The sequence below is a fragment of the Pyxicephalus adspersus genome, chromosome 5, assembly GCF_032062135.1.
Source record: "Pyxicephalus adspersus chromosome 5, UCB_Pads_2.0, whole genome shotgun sequence".
Classification (NCBI taxonomy): Eukaryota; Metazoa; Chordata; class Amphibia; order Anura; family Pyxicephalidae; genus Pyxicephalus; species Pyxicephalus adspersus.
In genome coordinates this window covers 35,193,649-35,216,871 of record NC_092862.1, presented here as the reverse complement: position 1 = coordinate 35,216,871, position 23,223 = coordinate 35,193,649, and the positions used below count along the sequence as shown (strand labels likewise).

The 23,223-nt window shown below is 38.5% G+C and overlaps 1 protein-coding gene across 2 annotated transcripts; it reads right to left on the bottom strand.

Moving 5' to 3' along the window:
* Positions 1-1,418: 1,418 nt before the first annotated feature.
* GGH (gamma-glutamyl hydrolase) lies at positions 1,419-20,170 on the bottom strand. 2 transcript variants are annotated; one of them, XM_072411128.1, is made up of 9 exons: positions 20,074-20,170; positions 10,739-10,853; positions 9,767-9,817; positions 9,233-9,317; positions 7,648-7,786; positions 6,446-6,552; positions 5,699-5,789; positions 3,015-3,152; positions 1,419-1,887 (listed from the first exon to the last, which is right to left on the bottom strand). In XM_072411128.1, the coding sequence occupies exons 1-9, from the start codon at positions 20,123-20,125 to the stop codon at positions 1,769-1,771; spliced, it is 897 nt and encodes a 298-aa protein (XP_072267229.1). In that variant the 5' UTR covers positions 20,126-20,170; the 3' UTR covers positions 1,419-1,768. The 2 variants fall into 2 exon arrangements, with proteins under 2 accessions (XP_072267229.1, XP_072267228.1); XM_072411127.1 differs by lacking the exon at positions 20,074-20,170 and adding an exon at positions 14,962-15,122.
* Positions 20,171-23,223: the final 3,053 nt, after the last annotated feature.

Below are 23,223 nucleotides of genomic sequence, written 5' to 3'. Positions count from 1 at the left end.
TGCATTGAAATCACTAGTAGCCCAGCTTTCTAAGGATCTTTCTTTTTCCTGACTCATCTGATAATTAGGCCTACATTCAGCCTATTCTTAGGGCCTCACGTATTCTTATACTACCTGTCTTAGGAGAATAATGGGACGAGCTAAGAGTATGGCATTGAGAGTAATAAGTGAGAGATTTATGTATCTGATGTACTGCACTTAGAGAATGAAGAATGGGAGAATGAAGTAGAGCCTACGGAAATACAATGATTAGCCAAAACATTAAACTACTGTCAGGTGACGTTACTAGTTATTTCAGAGCTGTATGTGTGAGAGTTTCCAGGAAGTGTCAGGTCTTTGGGTGATTTTGATTAGAAAACTATTACTGGCAAAGTGTGCGCCTGGAATTTGTGATCTGTTATTGCATTCTCTTTTATATATGTGTGTAATATTCCTGATGTAAAATGTACGTAACAGCAGCCTACTTCTCCACATTACAGATCTGGTGATAGCTTTTTAAACAGGGTAAGAACCCAGGAATCCACTTACTGGCCTGTTCATTTTTTAAAGACCGATTTCACAAAGGAATATGGAAAAACCATTGTTGCTTGGTGACACCAAAGATACTGACAATTATTAACCAGCTGGCAGTTGAATCATTTAAGATCTCTCTCCTGATCGATGGGTAAGTAGGTTGCAGTGTTACAAAACCAGGACAACATTCCCTTATTCAACATTGGTTTATACATGTGTGATGTTTCAGGGAGGTTGCTTTGCTTCTGAGTAGGTTTGCTACCTGGCCGGTAATATTAAGACAGGTCCACTTTAAGGAGGCTTTACCAATTGGCTTTATTGGCACACAGTATAATTATTAATCAGGTTCCTACTTATCTGGTAATAGTTTCTCAGCATGCATAAGCTTCAAAAGTTCATAACAGCCACAGCTGCAGTTTAGTGTCAGATTCACACGTTCACATATGTGAAATACAATGATAGGAGCTGTGTCACAATTATGATCAACTCCAGATATTAAAAACATACTTTCATTTTAATAGATATGCACTCAATAAATGTGTTGTTTAAGTCATTCTTTATATATTATCTGCTGCAATCTGTATAGAGGACCAGCACACTGAGCCAATCTGCATTGCATGCTGTCAGTCTAGCTTTGTAAACATACTTACAGGTATATAAAGCAAAAAATCCTGATTGGTGTGCTGCTGCTCATTCACTGTCCAACCAGCAGTCTGGTAGCGGGTTGTATTTCGTGATATTGAAGTTATGTCACCTGGTGATGTAGCCTGACAGGGTCCAACCACAGATATAATGCAGGTTAAACTACAAATTTGCATTTCAAAGGTATGTATAGAGTGGCTGTAGTATACCAGGTAATTGCTTTACTCTATTGTGACCCTAAAAATAAAACACAAGTCAGACTGTTGTGTCAAGTCAGCATTTAATTGTACGTAACTGTCCTTTTCAAGAATGAAAAAAACAAGAACAAACACACAGCGCTCTCGACAGTGCAGATACTGAACCACAGGTTTACATTCAGTGTTACTTACTGCAATTCCAGTAACACGAGTAGCTTCACCAATCAATAATTTAAATGTTCAAAATCAAAGCAGAATTGGCCTGACAGCTCATGGTTGAGAATGAAATACCAATTTGTAAAAAAAAAAAATATTTCTTTCCTATGATAATGCATTGGCATTACAAGTACAAAGTGCATTGCAAAAATATGTTCTCACCACAAGCTGCAGCACATTAAAAGCAAGTTTTAATAACTTTAGAAAAAATACATTTGTTCAAAGACAGAAATGTTTCCAGTGTATGTTGGGCAGTAATTATATATTAATGGATATGCTATTTCAACTTCCTCAGAGTACTGGTGCTGACTTTTTCTAGCTGCAAGAAGAAAATAGAGAGCAGTTAGTGCATCACAAATTATACCATACACAAAAATGACTTCAGGGGTTTTTACCCCCTATGGAGTCTAAGCAATATCAAATCAGAAGAACTTTTCTATTGGCCTAAAAAATGAATTTACAGGGGGCTCAATGTGCGTCAAAGTACTTGATGAGGGTCTGAGGGTCTTTTAGAGGATTCACCAATATCAACAATTTGAAAAATTCTTTCAAATAACAAGCAGATTTTTTACCACCTGTTATTCCATATGAATACAAACCCTTATAGAGTACCTTCTACTTTCAGGCTTATAATAATCAGGCAAGAAATGGGTTAATGATAGAACATTTAGTGAGCACTTCCAAGCTTCAGAAGGGCTCATTATTGCTTTTAGGCATTTTCTAGCAAGCCACATTCAGCAGTGACAGGGAGATCTTCTACCACCTGCTATTCCATGAAGCCATCTGTTAATGTATGGGCATTACAAAAATGCTAAAAACGAAGGCAGGCCATATAATGAGACTGCTACAGCACTAATACTGTACAGTTATGTCTTACAATGTCATCCTAAAAAAAAAAAAGATTCTGATTGTACCAATTTTGTAGATTTGCTCATTTAAGGAAATCATTTTCTACCCATACAATCAGTATTTTAAACACATTTCTGTATTTATGCATTGATTTTGTCTACAAATGCACACACAGTTTTTTCTAAATGTATTAACTGTAATATATTTGACCAGCCTGATAAAGATGCCCAAATATTCGGCATGCATTGCCAGCAGATTAGTTAGATAAATGTTCTTACTGACATTTCCATTCACTGGTAATTCTTGTATGTCTGAAGGCCTCCCCAGGCCCCAGTGTGGGCTCCCAGGGAACAATGATTGGCAGGGTTTATCTTTACCGATCACTACTCCTATCCTCCACATCCTCCAACATGGAGATTTTCCTGGTGAGGCTTCATTAAAAAGAGATTTAGATGCCAGGCAATTCACAAACAGCCATTTGTCATCTAAGGTTTGTCTGAACATTTACTCTGCCATTATTCTCTTCATGTGTGACGCACAACTGGAATTATTGAAGACCCCCTAGTTCTGATTAATAACATTTATTTTAGTATTTACCTTCACTAACAAAAAAGCGAGCCATGTAAAAAGCTACATCTACAGCTTCAGCAGTATGGGATATGTCAGAGGTTTTTCTCCATTCAAATGGATTCTTTTCGGGATGCCACTGAACTCCATAAATTGGGTACTCATATGCTGTAAAATAGAGAACACAGGCTGTTAGAAGAGAAACTTTCACAATAATTGTGTTCATTCAATAAATTTGCTGTACACAAACACAGCAGAAAAAGGTTACCAAACATTGAGAGGCATTGTGATCTTGGCCATATCCAAATGCAGTATTCTCGCCAGAAATATTTTTAAGCTGGGTGGGGGGAAGCTGTAGGTGGGTGGCAGCCTCTGTATTGTAACCCAACTTTTCAGTTACCACCCAAAAACAACCGGTCGGTTACTGAAAAGTTGTGGTTACTGGCTGGGAAAAACACTGCAAATGCCACCTCAAAAATGTCCTCTGTAATTCATTCGCATTCTTCATAAACACATTATTACCTTACACTATGTAGTAAGCAATATGTTTCTACTGGATCAGCCAGAGCATTGGCTTCTCTGTCAACCTTGGTAAGAATGCCTATGCCTTTCAACAAGCCACAAACAGATCTCTAATCAAACCTGCTTCTAACAAACACCAAGGCCTCTTTCAGACATGTGGTCTATAGCCACATGGTTAGATGTTCCAGGAGCAGTTTTTACAGTCATATGCAAAGTTTTATGAACACTTTATAGTACAGTTAAAGTGGACCTACATTTTTTTTTTTGCTTACATTAAAGGGGTAGACAACCCTTTTGTATACAGTATAAATGACCTTTTTTTGTGGGGAAGGGGGGTAAAAAAAAGTGATAAAGACAGAATGGGAGTGCAGAGCCTCCTGGGATACATGAGTCATGGCTGCTCCTCCCAAATCAGGCGTGCACAGAAGGAGATTTTTCTTCAATTGGGGAAAAAAATGCTGATCTCACGCATGCAAGTGAGATTGGCAAACTTTATCCCCATCTATATCACCGGATCTCGTGCCTGCACTGTGCGAGATCGGATGATGTAGGCAAAAGGCGGAAAAAAGGGCAAAAAAGATGGCGGCGTCCGGTACTTGGGCCGGGACGAAGGAGGATACCAGGACGACGTAGGACCTGATCCAGGGTCTACAGATCTGTGAAGGTAAAGGGGAGTGTATTTTTTGTGGTGCGGTTCACTGCATTGCAAGGGACTGAGGGCCATCTCCAATCCAATAGCAACAATCATAACTGCAACTCAACCACATTCATTTCAGGAACTGCTTTGCAAACCACCACAACATGAGGACAACAATATGTATACACACAAAAAAATAGTTTCCAACTAAATGCTGGAATGGAAGTGCGATTAGGTGAGCTAAGCAACTACAGATTCATACCAAACTGATATTAGCCTTACATTTTATTTCTTACAAAGGAACTACAAGCTGATCCAGCTTCATTTTAGTGGCCTATAGTGGAAAACTGATGCTTGGACAGGGCGCTTAAAAAAGATGAAAAAGCTTCTTGCAGCCTTGCCAACCTTTTTTTGTTCTCAAGTACAACAGAGAAAGTCGTTATTCCTCATCACAGTTCATTGAGCTACAGAAAATGACCAGATATATTTCAAGGGGTATCAGAAAGAACAGAAAAGTGTAAATGTCTTCACGCTTGAAAAGTGAAACATTGCAAAGCTTTCAAAAATGGATCCATTGAGTACAGAATGTCCGCCAGCTGCCATGGTTACAAAAAAGCAATTATTTTTCTAGTTTTAGAAAATGATAGCTGTCTGCAGATTGACATGGAATGGAAATGTTAACAGCATTAAATTGCACAGTAAAACATGTAGTAATTATATATGTTATATTACTTTTTTCTGTAATGAATGTGGTTATCTTTTAAAGAAGAACTCCAGCCAATTTTTTTCATTGCTTTCCAATTATGTAAAAGTAAGTTATTTAGAGGGATTGAAAAAAGTAAATGTCAGACAGAAACAAATACCTGAAGAACACAAAATTCAAGAGGTGTTGGAACTTTACATTTAGACTTCAATATACAAAAAGAAATATATTGTACTGTCAAAGCACAATGACTGTGGTGAGACCACTCATACAAATGCCCAACTAGGGGTCCACTGGTAAATACTGGTAAAAACTGAATAAAAGAATGTAGGGAGTACCGCCAAACAATTTGACAGTAGAATACATAAGTTATTGTTAAACAACAAAAATATAATGAATGCTTTTCAGGGTCCAAAAAAAACCATAAACAAAATACTTAAAATTTGTATGTTTCCCACCACTCTTCTAATCTTTACAACATACAACATAGACACTAATTACTCTGCAGAACTGGAAGGGATAAACACTTTCCTTTAGAAAACATAGGAAGTGTAAATCAGACAATTCTAAATTTTCAACATGATCAACAGGCATTTTTTCACTTATGAAAACACAAATACCAAAATGCTTCCAATGGTTTATTTAACAGAGCAAAAAGGAGCAAACAGAAGTTTCTTATAAGGGTTTACATGTAATAGAACGTAGGATGTCAAAGAACATTAGTGCCTTCTATAAATGCTATGCATGCACACAAACATTCTTTAGAGACAGCATTTAAATAATGTGACAAGTAGATAAATATACTGAATAAAAGTATTTTATCTTCTATAATACAATAAGAATATGTCCTACCTTCCATAGTAGATACAAATTCCAAAATCCCATCAGAGTTTGTTGATAAAACATTGTAGAACTTTCTTAATTTCTCATTTGCTGTAAAATTCTGTGAAAAAAAAACATGTATGTGTAAACATGAAAATATACTAAAAGATATAAAAAATTGCATGTTAGATAGCGCAAACTCTAACAGCATATTCACCAATTGCACAGATTGTCATGATGTAGGATAAGGAATAATTCATCGAAAATTCTACCAAAATGTTTTTTTTTATGAACAGAGTAGAAAAGAATGAGAAGTTTTGATGGTTTTTTAGTGCTATCATTGCCTTCGCTTCCTGTCCAATAGACAATGGATTACTAGACAGGCAGAGAGAGGATCTCAACAGCAACACATAGAAAAAAATGCTTTGTGGTAGATTAAAAAAAGGCTAGAAACAGTATTTTCCAACGTTCTTATGGGCTGAAGCTAGGAACACACATTTTAACAGCATTGTATAATCTCCATTAGATTTAACAACTAGGGTGTGTGAAAGCTACATTCACAATCCATTGAATTTGTATCCAGTTGGGTAGGTAAAGCTCTCAGTTGACTTGGAATGTGTGTGAACAGCTTTATGTGTAGTGTGTGTTTCAGTATATGTACATTATTAAAACTATGTTTTTTGGTTCCTGATGAACTCTCATACAAACCCAGAAATAACCAGATTAATCATTTATTTAGGTCTTAGTATAGGTAGAGTATTTTAAGTGTTCACGTACCTGCATGGATAGACTCCAGTGATGGAAATTTGCAGATATGGGCAGGGTTGCTAGAGATTTATACAATGGCAGGGGCATCTTTTGGAATATTTTGCTGTTTAATGCACCTACAAGATACAATACAACAGACAGTAAATGTGTGGACAAGTCTTAAATAAAATAAAAAATAAATGTAAAGTATATTTTGTAAATGAAATAATTTAGTTAGAACAAAACTGGAAACTAGAGTGGTGCCACTATCAGGGATTCCAGATTCACCGGCCACCCTGGAAGTTTCTTCTTCCAGATGTTTCAGACTGATCTGGTGCAACCTGTGATGTGGATTCATATTCTCTAGGGCAAGACACTGTGCAGGTATGACATGCACTTCCTTCGTCTTCCAGTTATTGGAGGACAGACACTTCTGTCTCTTCTTTACGCCTGGGATAGCTATGTTTATCATTATAATCTCATGCTCTAATCCTATTTACACTGAACATGCTACAGGATATAAAGTATATTCATGGATACTTGTTAGGTGAAAATATATAATTCTGTAATACCTTAATTCACATTGCCAATGGTTCTGACTTCAGTGCATGAATGGTACTGACTGCAGTGTGTTGCGCTATGTTTTTTTTCACTAATCGCACACTGACATGGAGTATTAACATGAAGTGGACCTGCTCGTTACAAAAGGGGTGGAATATGTACACATCCTGCCACTTATCTATGAGCTAAGGAAACCTCAAAAATTAACTCTTGTATTCAATTATTTCTAAATATATACAATATGTATCAAAGTGACTGTGAAAATTGTAACCACTTATTGTACATATGCTTCCAAAGAAAATAATATTAAATAGCCCCTACTTTGCATAATAGAAAATTAAGGAATACTGTTTGTACACAGAACAAAGAAAATATATTTATTGTTTGTGTTATTGTCTCACTGTTTTATTCAGCAGTTTGAACTCTATGGCCCTATATTCCCCAGATTTTTTTTAAACTGGGTGGAAATATGCTGTGGCATTGTGACCCAACTTTTCAGTAACCACCCAAAAATAGCTGGATTGTCATTGAAAAGTGCTGGGTGGTGCACCCTGCTAAAAGGGGCTGGGGAGAATACTGCTATGGAAAGAGTGCATAGTATCTACTGGGAAAAAGTCTTGCTATGGTATACAGATCATTTTTTTTTAGACCCACTTACATAAAGTACTTACTTTCCGTGAAGTTTAGAGGAAGTGAAATGTCTTCTGTATTAGTCAGTGTTAAGAGGAGTTCCCCACTTGTTAAGACTGTCAGTTGTTCAAATCCTAAACATGTTCCCCAGATGGGAAAATAGTCACCTCGATCATTGGCCTGTAAAAGAGACAATAATGAGGATATTACACTCATCTAACTCATTAGCCTGATGCAGTTAATTAAATCTGATTAATTGGGCCTGATTTTTTAAAGAGAGGATACACGTTTATCAGTGAAGCTGGGTGATCCAGCAAACCTGGATTTCTTATTTCTTAGCAAATGATTTCAATCCTGGACCAGATCCATTCCAGGTTTGGTGGATTACCCAGCTTCACTGATGAAAGTGTATTTCTCCAGCCTTGGAGAACTTTAATAAATCAGGCCTAGTATAGGATGTCCCGTTTTGATGTTTAGTTCAAAAAAAGAACAAAAAAAAATAACAATTGGTTCCTATGCCACAAAATATGTAAGATAAATAAAATAGGTTTTATTTATCCAGAGTTGTCAATCTTAAGAGAAACAAAGTGGAAGAGGATGGAGAATATATATAAAAAATGTATATTTATTAAATCAGTGTTTCCCAACCAGAGTTTCTCTACAGGTTGCTTGGGCAATGAGCAATTTGTGCAAGACATATTGAAGTGATAGGGCTATTTCAGACTTTGCACCACAGGCTCAATTTGACTATGGTTGTGGCGGACTGCAGAATGTTTCCTGGACACAATGCTTCTGGATGAACGGTTGCTTTTCATTCCCTTGAGGAAGAGCAGAATTGCATGGCCAAACTGCATGTCAAACCTGGCATTCGGATTATAACCACACCATGATTTGAGTGTTGCTGTATTTTACAGCCAGGCATGAATGTTAGAGATGTATCATATCCGGCATCCAGATTTTAGCTCCTTTCACACATGCGGTAGAAAACCACACGGTTGGCTGCTACAAAGCACATACCAAACTGCTGCTATGCACCCAGGAGTGGCAAAACACAAGGACAACACCAGCAAACATGGTATGGAGTAGTTTGCCACTAATGGGTGCATAGCAGCAGTTTGGTATGTGCTTTGGAGCAGCCAACCATGTGGTTTTCTACCGCATGTGTGAAAGGAGCTAAAATCTGGATGCCGGATATGATACATCGCTGCCATTCATGTCTGGCTGTAAAATACAGAAACACTAAAATCATAAAAAAGTGGAAAAAAAGGACATATTAAATATATTTATACATGTTTACTAACTGAATCTTGATTGTCACCGATTGATTTGAAGAAGGTTGGGTGATGTAAACCACTTAGTTCACTTTCAGGGCAAAAATGCTAATAAGTAGGTAAAATTCTGATTTTCCATATTTACGAAAGGTAACAATATCTCCCCTCCTATTGTGTGTTGCTTCCCCACCTCCTAGATTGTAAGCTCTTCAGCCCCACCTCCTGTGTCACTGTCTGTTCATTTGGTATTTGCAACCCCTATTTAATGTACAGTGCTGAGTAATATCTTAATGCTATTTCAATCCTGTTTATTAATAATAATAATAATAATAATAGTCAATAGCAATCAACTTACCGCAATGGCCAGGTCATAAAATATCTTGGACACTCTGGCATATTCTGAAGTTTTAAGGTCAACTCCACCACCAGGTAGAAGAATCCTATGAAAGAAAATGTTTAACTGTAAAGTTTTCTAATCAACATCAAATGCAAGATAAAGTAAATGCTGTCTGAACGTATAACAAAGACCCATAGTAATAAAATCTGAATGCTGTCCCCAAATAGCTATATATATATATATATATATATATATATATATATATATATATTCTACTATTTCATAATTAAGTTTGAAAAAAAAAACTCTATGCTTTTTCCAATTCCAACTATCCTTAATATTCTAACCCAAACCACAGGCTAACATAAGCCAACTGGTCAAGTAAAAGCAGTGAGTTGCCCCTCCAAAGCCATCCAGAGCTGATTAACATTTGCAGCCATACATATTTTAGGACAAGTTTTTGTTCTGCACTGTGGTTATTATGTCATATAGTTATATTGTCAATGATCAGAGAAACAGCTGAGCATAACCCAGAAAAAGCTGAAGACGTACCCATTAATAACACTGAAGATCTTCACATATTCTTCATTGGACAGATTGATCCTAGAAAGGCAAAGCATGTACTTATTAATACCAAGGATACAACTATTTCATGTGAAGGTATGAAATCACATCAGAATTTCAAATATAGAACTAGCAGGCTGACCTAGACAGTTTTAGGATTTTACTGCATCAGAGACAGAAGGGCACTGGGGGCCATCCATCATATTAACCCCCCCCCCCCCCCCCCCGAGCGGTAATCCTGAGTGTGGCTCAGGGGTAAAAAAAACACGCTGAAAGAGGTAACCCTGGGCCACACTCGGGGCAGCTAAAAACATAAAAAATAAACACTTACCTGGTCCCATCAGCGTCCTCCAGTGTCCTGTACGTCCTCTGGTCCTGTCCTCTTCCTCTGATCTGTCCCCCGGCGAGTGCGCTGACATTCCCCGGGAGTTCCCGGTGACGTCGGTGCATGCGTCAGTGCATGCAGGAGCGTGGCGGAATTTCAAATAAATTTGTATTGGATTTAATACAAAATAACTGTATTGAATCCAATGCAAAGTAATTATTATATTTTATATATATATATATATATATATATATATAATTATATTAAATATATATGAAATATGCTACTGTACAGGTATATTACAGGTTTCATTTTTTTTTATTTATTTATGCACCCTTGTTTAACAGATTTTCGTGTTTTTTTATTTAAAGTTTATTATCAAATGTATTACATTTATTAAATATTGGGCATACTTCAGTGAGTTATGCCAAAGAATTACAGGCTTACAATGTAAAATAAATTTACATGAAAAACAATTTACCGCTTTTAAACATAAATTCGGACAGAAATCACCCGCCAAGGAGGATAATGTACAATCATGTAGGTTTGGCAAGTGGAAAATAAAGTATATTATTAAATAGATTTACATAAATAACACATTTCATTTGGGGTGTTTGTCCACTGCTAGTCATCACCTTATAGGAATGACTCTGGCTCCAGCTGATTCTAGAGTCTTTACATAGGAAGCAGCAATGTATGAGCGGCCATTAGGCAGCAGGTTTTCAAAGTGGGTCTCCTGTGCCACTATTCCTGCAATGAAAGAAAAAAAGTCATGTTAGATGAACGGTATTAACTTACAAAAACATCCATGCATGTCATTTAATGCAGGATGTAATGTCTGAAAGTACAAGACAATAAAACATGAGGAGGACACAGAAGTAGAAGACCACATTAGGCTCAACCTTTTCTGAAAATGGGGAAATGGAGCTACAAAGTAGAAGTTGTCAGCAAATCTGCATGACTAATCATACCAATGTCAAGTCTGCTGCAAGAGGAATAAAGTAGGTTAAAATTTAATTAAAAAAAAAGAATAAAAACCCCATAAATTCTGCTCTGTGTCAGTCGTACAGACTTGTGGTTGTCTTGCAGTGAAGAGAATAATTTTTCTGGCCACACTGGGCTCCTTATTTTAATGCTATGGATTCTTTCCTGTCTGTGTCCCAATACAATAAGGTATATAGTCAAATAAAGGTATAAATGTCAAATGATTGTAGACCGGGATGAACAGTTGTGTTCGTTCGGGTGAAAATCTGACGTGTACAGCGGTCCCCTGGTGTCCTTGGTGGATTGAATAATGACTGATTGGTAATGATTGTTACGCATTCCTATGGAGGTGAGCACAGCGGAGTGTTGCTTGCTCATCTTTCCCCTTTCATCTCCATAGAACAGAACGTACTGTGTGTACAGCACTCATCCATTCACAGGTCAATGATCACAAAACATTGTTTCCACTGACAATTTGATGGGGTTTTAGGTTAGACAGCATTGATGCAGTCTTAAGCTACATACATACGTCCAATGGCTCACGGCCGATAATCGTCTCAGGGCTGATATCAGATGAGAATCTGGCGTGTGTACAGCGCGTGTGGTTGATCATCCGAAGGACTGTCCTGGTGGATCCACAGACGATGAATTATCCTAATGGAAGCGAAGGGGGAGAGCGCGTAAGGGGGTGCCGCTCTGTCGTTCTCCCCCTCCCCTCCCCATAGAGCACAACGGTTCTGTATGTACAGCACGTTCATCGTTCATGCATCGTGCAGTCCTTAGTCGTTGTAAAGGATTGTGAAAGAGTCTTTCCAACAACAATAATTGCACGTGTGTATGCACCTTAAATGTGTTGCCAACAAACCAGAAGGAAGTGTGTGGGATGTCATCAGCACTAAGCAGAAAATGCTGCACTTATTATTATTATTATTATTAGACAGGATTTATATAGCGCCAACATATTACGCAGCAATTTACTCTGTACTTACTATGTGTGTATACAGAGATATTATACTAATGATTCAACATTACAGTAACATTTCTCAAACTGGAACAGCCCGAAGCAAGTTATACTAAGGTGTGTAAACCATGGAAAAACAAACACATGCTTGTTGACCTTTAATGTAATTACATCAGCAAATTTATGGTCTAATCCAGATAATCCAACTACTGATGTATCGAGAGTCAGGGAACAGAGGAGAAATGAAGAATTAGAAACACAGAGGGACTCTTTACCAAATGTAACAAGTGTTGGATTCTATTCACCTGTGACAGTTGCTAATCATTTCTATAAAGCTGATACAGGGAACTTTGGGCACAGCTTCATTATGATCACACACATGGACAGTAGAGATCAGAAGGGCAGCTCACTGATATTCTGATTACAGGTAGTCCTGGAGGTTAGGACATCCTGGTGTGCAGGACAGAGGCTTGATAGGGGGAGCGGGCGGTTTGCATGACTTGCAGAAGAAGTCTTTTGCTGTTCTGAAACTCTTGTAACTCTTGTAATGACCAAGACAAACTCTGCAGTTGTTTCTTTTTGCATAGAGTATTGTTTTTTTTGCTTTGTTTGTGATTAGCTCACAGTGAGGATTTTATACAGTAGCTGACACCATGCTGCCTAATAATAAGTTGAGACAAACCTCTGTCCTAATTGTATTTATTAAAACAATGTACCTGTTCTGACTTTCATACAAATTCAACTTAACAACAAACCTACAGTCCCTATCTGGTATATGTAACCCGGGGAGTACCTGTACCTGCAGATTTCATTTATACAGATGCATACAGGTGTATATTGCTGAAACCATTATAACAACAATTAACATTTTATAGGTCAAGTATTACCCATATTCCATGCAAATACTAAATGTGAGTGCAGAGCTTCACCTACCTGCTACCCTGCCACCTCTCCCCAACCACAACCTGGGGATCAAACAGGTGCTCTTTTATAGAATTGGGGGAGCCTATTATTCCATAGTGTCACTGTTTTGAAAATGCTGAACTCTTGTAGTTCTTCATCCAATCCAAAAGTCCAGGAAAGCTATTTCTGCCAGTAACAAGTCTGATTTCTAGTTATCTGGCAATCCTAAACTTTGTATTGGGGACTTTTTTTCACCAATTTTAGTTAATGGCTGATTGATGGAGGAGATTCTTATTTCTGATATTTAGTTGATATTCCAATAAAAAATAGGCTGCTGTCTATAGAGGTGGAATGTTGGGGTTTTATTGCCTTTTAGGTGCATTGTTTTTTTATATGTTGATAGGATTTTTTTTTTTTAGTTGAAGGTATGGCTGAATACAAGAAACCATTGCAGCTCACCCATACTATCTGATCTTCCAGCAAGGAGTACAATAAGCTTTTTGATTGTCTACCAAATTGTACAGTACATAGCAGAGTATGACACTTCGAGTTGAAAGGAGAGGACAAGTTGGGCCTGGTCTACCTGAATATAACTGTCCTGCCGCTGGATATTTTACGCAGGTTTAACCTTTAAATTCTCCTACTCGTAAAGCAGAACGAAAGGTCACTGTCATGTTTGATCAGGCTGGGCAATTATTGAATTTTTATTGGCTCTTCTGTGATAATCCTTTATACCTGCCTGATCACAGCATGGAAGGGTCAAAATTGCCATGATACTCATCAATCTCGGCTTCCCCTGTGCTTGCTGGGACTAAATGAATTCCTGTGCGCGAGTTCCATCATTCCAGCCCAGCCAATCAAGGAAGAATGAACAGGGCAGGCGAGTATAGCTACATTTAGTTCCGCTTTAAAGGAAAACATTTGTCTGTGACTCCAGTCTTTCTCAATAAACTGTCCTGCCGTTGACCAATTTTTATACGCTGCTTTATCATCTGCATTCTCTTGGCCAGAGGCACAAGAATCTAGTGTCAGTGACAGCAAAAAAAAAACTACTTAGTCAATTTTTATTTGCTACTCAAACCACAGCCTAATATCCATAGGTGAATAAAATGCGTAAGCCACTGCTACTGCTGTAAAATATATTTTTATTAAACTATAAAATTTATCAGCTTGGGTTCCAGCTGCTGTACATAAGGCAAACACTGGCAGATACGCTGCCAATTTCTCAAGGACCAAATCGCCTGATCACTTTCTGATTGGAAATCAATCAGATACCCTAAAACACTGCACACATGTGTAAACCTTTCCCATGCCATTAATTTCTAGAAGTCAACAAACTCGATCGGTTCCATGTGCAAGATTGTTTGCACACGATACAACATGTGAACTTCTGATCAGAATTTACCACCAGGTTCAATCACATCACAAAGCGATCATAGAGCAAACAATCAGAAGTACATTTTCCTTCCAATTCACTTGAGATCTTGTTGTTTAATTGGATGCAAAGTTATTCAGAAGTAAAATATCTGACAGTGTGTAGTCAGCCTGTAAATCACACAATTGTGTAACACCTCACACACCCTAATAGTGTCCTCGGAAATGGTAATTTAACAGATCTGAGTCACCCATTAGAAGTATGTTTTGCTTTATAATAGTGCCATGTCCCCTGGCAGTGCACAGCTCACCATGTCCCCCCGCTGTGCCCAGCTCACCTTGTCCCCCGGCAGTGCCCAAGTCACTTTGTCCACCGGCAGTGCCCAGCTCTCCATCTCCCCCGGCAGTGCCCAGCTCACCTTGTCCCCCGGCAGTGCCCAGCTCACCATGTCGCCCGGCAGTGCCCAGCTCACCATGTCCCCCTATTTTTACACTAATAATAGACATATATAATAGAAATAGACAAGATTCGGTGATGAGGTTGCAGAATTTGGGCTTTGATTGGCTGATCACGATGATGATGACCTGATATAGGACACTCACTGACATGAAATATTTACATCAGCCGCCACTCACCGATCACAGGTCTGTTGTTGGTGGGCGGATCGGTGCTGTACACGGACGAGCTCCATGATCTGGTAAAGGAGAGCAGAGCGGCCAGCAGCATCAACACCCGGCCGGAGCCCATAGTGACCAAGGACCAAAGGAACAGCTTCTTCCTGACAGCATCTGAGATCAGCCACGCCCACAAGGGGGAGGAGACAGCAGCTCTATCGTGATGATGACTGGAAGACAGGCAGCTCTGGGCCGCGCTATCCCCGCCCCTCCCATAGCCCCTCCTGCAAACCAAACTCCCGCATTGCATCAGCGAGCCCGACCCTGGTAGAAGAGTAATGGAGGCTGAGGAGAGCTGACCCATAGCAGTGCCCAGCCTGTGCCATTCATACCCAACCTGTGTGTGCCAGCCACCTCCTCTGTATAGGAGAATACCAACTTATCATAGAATACCCCACACTTACCCTGCCTGCTGGCCCCATCACAACTGCCCCTCTCACACATCCAAGGCCTCAGTTTTGTGGAAATTATTTTGCATATTAAACCTTTCATCCAATATATTCAATTTGTGTTTAAAAAATAAAATAAAACATTTGTTAAAAAGCACTTTAGCCAATCATTTTTGTGTATTCAGTTTTTATGGTGCCCAAAATCATGGTGTGGCAGTGTGCGCCTCATCGGCCTACACCGGCCTTTCACCCCAATATGGGGGAAGCCTTGAAATAACTTGGTATTATTCTGCTGATGGAGTGCCACTGGCCAAAAGAGGTCACATCACATGGGAGGTCAATCAGCAAAAGCTCCAGGAACCCCTAGCAATCTCTAGAGGAACCTTAGGATTCCATGGAAGTCTTATTGAGAATGGCCAGTCTATTCTATCGAAATGTCCTACTGTCAGGAAAATTAGTCACTTGGTAGGACAAAGGTTAGCCTACTGAGAGTGAGAGGCAAGGCAGTGTAATAAGGAGCAGGCACACTTATTATTGGAATGTTGGAGGTTAGAGGTTCAGTGATGAAAAGGACGATGTGTCCAGTGCCTGCACACTTACATATGTACAATAGAGAATATACATTTCTAGCTGAAACATGGGATTTTTTGGGACACAATAAAGAGTTATTGAAACAGTAGATGAAGGAACAGTCTATAGCATGTGTAGTATACTTACTGTATATGGAAGTTGGAGTCCATACCGAGTGTCCGGCATCCCACTTGGATGAGGTGGTTTGAACAGCACCAAACCACTCAGGACACCAAGTACGGACTCCAACAGCCATATACAGTAAGTATACTATACATGCCATGGACTGAGCCTTCATCTACAGTCTGACTGCATGGTTGCTTTGGTCTGGAGTGTCTGACATTGTCTCCATTGGCTTGGAGAGCTCTAGTAGGAGCAAACTTTCCAATACAAAGTTGGCGTTGCCTCTTCATGCTAGTTTATGGTTTATTGTCTATGCTTCCATTTCTCCTGAGAAAGCAGCTTTAAATGCTGTGAAAGTGTGATTGGAGTGAGCAGAGAGAAATAGAGTGAAATCTGGCTTCATGGATTGAAAATATTCAAGGATACATTATTCAGGTAAAGTTGATACCTGTTATGTAACCTGAGCCATGGAAGCATAGTCATATGACATGTATGGGTATGGTAACAGATCATTATATTATATGTTTGTACATATCTTTGTCTTAATGGTTGGAAATGAAATTTACTTTTTAACTGATATTTTGTTACAATTCTTAATATAGATTATTTATATAGAGCCAACATATTATGCAGTGCTTTACAAAGTCTATAGTCGTGTCACTAACTGTCCCCCAATGGGGCTCTCAATCCAATGTCCCTACCATAGTCATATGTCTTTAAAACAGTCTAAGGTCAATTTTGGGGGGGAAGCCAATTAACCTCACTACATGCTACATGCTAGAAGGAAAGCGGAGTACCCGGAGGAAACCCACACAAACACAGGGAGAACCTGCAAACTCCATGCAGATAGTTTCCTGGCTGAGATTGAAACCTGGGACCTAGCACTGCAAGGGCCAGAGTGCTAACCTCTGAGCCACTGTGCTACCCAATACCTCTTTATTGTTCCTTTATTTCAGCAAAAAAGCATATTCTCTATTATAGGTATGTTAGTGCACGAATGTTGTTCATGTAATACCCAGAATGTTCTAAAATTACAATATAAATCTAGACCAGGAAATATACCGATTAGTATCACACTGCACAGATGATCTGTTATTCATTTCATCACCAGGATGTTCTACAGAAAACTCATACAAATGGAACAATGACAGCATGTCCCATAAATGTGCTAAAAATGTTTACAGTCATGCAAACAAGGCTTAGAGGTAAGATGTACAATGGAAATACAACTCTGGGCACACCTGAGTGTTATATTTCCTGAAGTAACCCCTTGATGTCCGTAGGTGTGCACATGACGGCTAGTTCTGCATAGGTTAGCAGAATCTGACAATGTACTTTCTGCACATGTGCCAAGGCTTGTGGTGAATTATCCATGTTGCAGATATGCACATACACTACAAGCTCTGGCACATGTGCTAACCTGCAGATAGAATATCTTGATAAGTAGAGTAAATCTACAGAACACCAACATTCTCTTTGGCAGCTCTTCTATCTGACACTCTAAGGAGAATATGCATTATGTTTCTTACACCAGGTCCTTTGTTTGCCTTTCACTATTCTCCCCACTGAAATCAACAATAATACACTACTCATCTCGACACCAATTATTGCATATTTTGTTCCCACTGACACCAATGATGGGCACTGTGTCTATTACTGTGTTCAACTATAAGGCACTTTGCCTCCTATTTAAACCACTAATATAGTATTATTAATTTCCTTTACACCAGCGATGAGATTACTATTGACAAGAATGATGGGGCACAACCCCTACACCTATGTTTACCAATAATAGGGTACTATTCCTCCAACTTTTTCCAATGATGGGGCACTAATCCTACTCCTACTTACATCAATAATAGGGTACTATTCCTCCAATGATATGGCACTATTCCTGCTTCTAATTACACCAATAATGGGGTACTATTCCTTCAAGTTATAGGGCACAAAGTCCTTTTCTTACCAACAACAATAATGGGGTAATATTCCTCCAACTTTCTCCAATGATGGGGCATTATTCCTACTTCTACTTACCAATAATAGTCCACTATTCCTTCAATTTTCTCAGGTGATAGGGCACTAGTTCCTACTCCTACTTATACCAATAATGAGTACTATTCCTTCATTGTTCTCCAATTTATACTCCTACTTACACCAATAATGGGGTACTAACCTTTCAGCTTTCTCCAATGATGGGGTACTAACCCTTTTCCTAATTACAACAATAATGGGGTACTATTCCTCCCATTTTCTCCAATGATGGGCCACTATTCATTCTCCAAGCTACAATAAGAACAAAAACAATAAGAACAAAAACTGAATATGTACATTAGATCTTGGAGATGTTGCACTGGTGGTAGAAGCTAGCAAGGTTCAGGATGTGGGGAGTAAGTCACCAAGACAGCAAGCACATGGGGTGGGCAGATTAGTATTATAGCGGTGTCAGGGGAAATTTTTATAAGGTGGGGGTGGGGAATATGATGAATTGAGTTGTATCCGAGTTTAGTTTTAGGTATTTGTCAGCTATCTACAAAATGATGTGTTATAGTATTATAGTGTTTTTTCCAACATGCTAAAAATCTTTTCAGACAGCCATGCTATTGATAAGGGCATTTCACAGGCACAGCCATCTACCTCATAGCCATTGTTATTCTTTCTGTGTCCTATTCACACTCGCCTTCCTGCAGGTTATATTTGTTTTGTTGCTGTATATTTCTGGCTGCCTGTCAATAGTGGATAGATAAATAACAAAGTTGTTTCCTGGGTGTAACGTTTAACATTATTTAGGCTGTCCAGCTATTTCACAAGGAAAATCACCTGTACCACACACAACTCACCTGTACCACACACAACTCACCTGTACCACACACAACTGACTTTTATTTTGAGACAGATTTTAATAATAAGAAAGGCCTGGTTTTGTTGTTACTTTATCTAGTATTTTATTTCAGATAGTTGTATGTATTAAATCAGTCCCCTGAAACCAGCAAAGTAAAAATTACAATGCTGAACGGTAAATATTCATTACAGTAAATTAACCTTTTTCTTGGATTAGTAGTTAGTGGGTGAAAGGCTCTCATACATTGGTGGTTGGTGAAGAAATGGTTCCCTACATTTGGTGTTTATCACCACCTTACATGGATGGTTAGTGATGGAGAAGAGCCTACACCAGTCCATTACTACTGAATCTGCAGTGACTTTGATGCCAGAAATATGGTGGAAGGCAAATTACCACTTTCAAAACTCAAAGACCCCCTAACATCTTCTGGAGTTCCACCAGTGTTCCATAGCACCTTGGCTGAGAAAAGCTGCTATAGAGTATATATATGAAGTTGCATGACTTGCAGAAGAAATCTTTTGGTAAACACAGCTGAGGTTGTCAGTGATCTTAAGGGCTGAGCTAATCTGCAACCTCTTGTAACTCTTTAATGACAAAGACTAACTCTGCAGTTGTTTCTTTGCATATCAAAGCACAGCTTGCTCCAGAAGTTAATGAATGTCTATGCTCTATAAAGTTTTTTTTTATTTTCTTTGTTTGTGATTAACCCACAGTGAGGATATTATACAGTAACTGAAACCACGCTGCCTAATAATATGTTAAGACAATCATCTGTCCTAATTTATTGAAATAATGTACCTGTTCCAACTTACATACACATTTAACCTAAGAACAAACCTACAGTCCCTATCTCGTATGTAACCCGTGGACTACCTGTATATAGTTTGCAATTACCACACTTACATTTACAATGTGGCTATTCTACAATAGTATTGCATGCAATAGTTTCTCGCGTCATGCCACTGGTATAGGGGTTGTTGGAATAAATCATTGATGCAGTGGGGAATCACAGTGGATTGAAGAATGACAGATCGGAAACAACCAAGGTGCATTTCTTTGGAGAACAGCACAGCTGGGTGCTACTTGCTTATCCCCCCTCTCCCCTCTCCATAGAACTAAAGGGAGCTGTGTGCATAGCACATGTTTATTTACCTGTCACCAGAGAGATCACAAAAGATTGTTTCCAGCAACAATTCTCTGACATCCATAGGACTTCTTTAGGAGGCTTTTCATGGGTTTAATATTGATCCTTCTTTGAGTCACCTCTTATCTAACAGATATGTTTACTAACATGACTTCCTGCCTATACTGGTATTCTGAAGCACACCAGCAGAAATATAATAGTTTGGAAATGTTAGATGTTTAACTGACATGTTGTTAAGTGATGTGAACCTGAAAAACTGCATAGCTGGCAAATAATGCCCAATTCTTGGAACAAACTTGTTTACTTTGTTCTTTTGTCTTTGTTACCTAGATGTCAGCTATAAAACTTTGCAGTGATAAATGCTTGGCAAACAATGGAAAAACTGTCAGGTAATCCAAACACCAAAGAAAAATACACAGCTCATTATCCCATATATACTCCAATCATGCAGATTTTTATGCTACCTGTGTACTATTGGGAAATTTCCCCTTACCTCCTGGAGACGCAGCATGTAATTTAATATTACTTTCTGTCCTGAAGACCAGTGAAAGTAAAATAAGTAATGGTATATCTAACCTTCCATACACCACACACAAAAAATCTTTCAGAAAAAAAAAAAAAAAAAACATTCCAGACATTACCTTTGCAGCTTTTTATTCTTCAATGAACCAAGCAGTATTATCATGTAATAAGGCATGAAATTTTACTTTTTTGTAAAAAGTATATAATTCTCAGGTGTGATCAGGAGACCAATAATTATTAGGGAGTGTGAAGATATGGAAATGGAATTCAATGGATCAGATCAGGAAACTAACGAAGAAGAGGTGATCAGTGTTACTAGTAACACTAAACTAAACTTCTAAAGGGACCCAACCTTATAGAAAAGATTGGGAATTCTATCCATGCAGCAAAATGATTTGCTTTAAAAGTATTACCTTTAAAACATTTGTGACTTCATGTATAATGTATAAAACCATTTTTTAATCATTAGATAATGTGGAATACTTTTAACTTATCTGTACATATATGTATAAGGGCATGTTCAAATGTTTTATAAAGCATCAGTTACAAAACTTTAAAACCTATAATCTGTAAACTCCATGCATTAGGAGCCTATGCATGCTTGTTCATATAGCAAAATTCATGCCTGTTATTTTGTATATGGCTGGTTCACATCAATGCAGTTTAGTGTAAAAGTTAAATTTTACTGACCCATTTACACTTTTAGTGTTTGCATTACATGTACATAGAGCAGAGTGAATCCAGCTTCAGTCTTACTGATTTTATGCCTGCGCCATCTACAGGCAAAGTTGTATTAAGACTAAGGTCTGCACTTTATATTATACAGTATATTGCTGCATCAAAGCTGACTTTATACTGAGAGGTAACTAACTGCCATTGCTGATCTGGTTTTAAAAATGTCCACCTGGTTGGTGTTTCTGAATCACTGGTCCAGAATGAATAGCAGCTCAGGTGTGCAGCTAATTGTCACAGTTATATGTTTGTTTCAGATTTGTTGACTAAAACTACTAATTATTATTATTAATATTATTATTATTATTATTATTATTAATAAACAGGATTTATATAGCGCCAACATATTACGCAGCGCTGTACAATAAATAGGGAATGCAAATGACAGACTAATACAGACAGTGATACAGGAGGAGAGGACCCTGCCCCGAAGAGCTTACAATCTAGTAGGTGAGGGAATTTCACACACAATAGGATGGGAGATATGTAGTGGTGGGAAGTAGTGGTAGTTTCAATTGACAAAAGAAGACGGGTAGGCAAGTTTGAAAAAATGGGTTTTGAGCGCTCTTTTAAATGAGCAGAAAGTAGGAGCAAGCCGAATAGGACGAGGAAGACCATTCCAGAGAGTTGGGGCAGCTCTAGAGAAGTCTTGTATCCGTGTGTGTGATGAGGTTATGAGTGAGGAAGTCATTAATAGGTCATTGGAGGAGCAGAGAGAGCGGCAGGGGGAGTATTTTTTAACCATGTCAGAGATGTAAGTGGGACAATAACTGTGTCGGGATTTGAAGGCAAAGCACAGGAGATAAAATTTGATTCTAAGGTGAAATGGAAGCCAGTGTAGAGATCTGCAAAGAGATGCAGCAGAAGAGGAGTGGAGGGAAGGATGGATGAGTCTGGCTGCAGCATTCATAAAAGATTGCAGAGGAGAGAGTCGGGTTATTGGAATACCAGAGAGGAGGAGGTTACAGTAGTCCAGACGGGAGATGATGAGAGCATGTACAAGGAGTTTGGTGGTCTCAGGGGACAGGTAGGGGCGGATTTTACTAATACCAAAGATCAGCAATACATCCAGGTAAAGGGCATTTTTTAGAATGAGTTCAGCAATAGAAGTTACCATTATCTTTTAGGGATAGTGTTTTCTCTCTTTTATTGAAATTGTTTTTGAAATATATTTATTATTGGGCAGCACGGTGGCTCAGGGGTTAGCACTCCGGCCTTTGCAGCGCTAGGTCCTAGGTTCAAATCCCAGCCAGGACACTATCTGCATGGAGTTTGCAGGTTCTCCCCGTGTCTGCGTGGGTTTCCTCCGGGTACTCTGGTTTCCTCCCACATCCCAAAAAAAAAAAACATGCAGTTAGGTTAATTGGCTTCCCCCTAAATTGACTGCATTAACCACATATGACTATAGTAGGGACATTAGATTGTGAGCTCCTTTGAGGGACAGTTAGTGACACGACTATGAACTTTGTACAGCGCTGCGTAATATGATGGTGCTATATAAATACTGTATAATATTAATTAAAGTAGACCAAATGTAAAATTTGCCTTGTCTGTTGCTGTAAACATAGTTTTGTTAAGGATGGGATGATATCATCTATGATAAGGGCATAATCTGTAATTATATGTATATGTATATATATATTCTACCTTTAAAGCTGAATAAAAGCAAAGCTTAAAAAAATATCTATACTGTAAGGAGAGGATATCACAAGCACGATCTCATAAATGTCCAAGCATTCCATGTCTGAAGGAAATTCAGGACCTTGCTTTCTGATAAACATAATTTCAAATTAAGTGCATATACTGTGACGTGTTGCAGTAAAGTGAGTTTTAAAATCGTGTTACTCAGCACAAATAATCCAGAATAAGGACATTTGCCAAATACTTGGATTACTGAATATAAA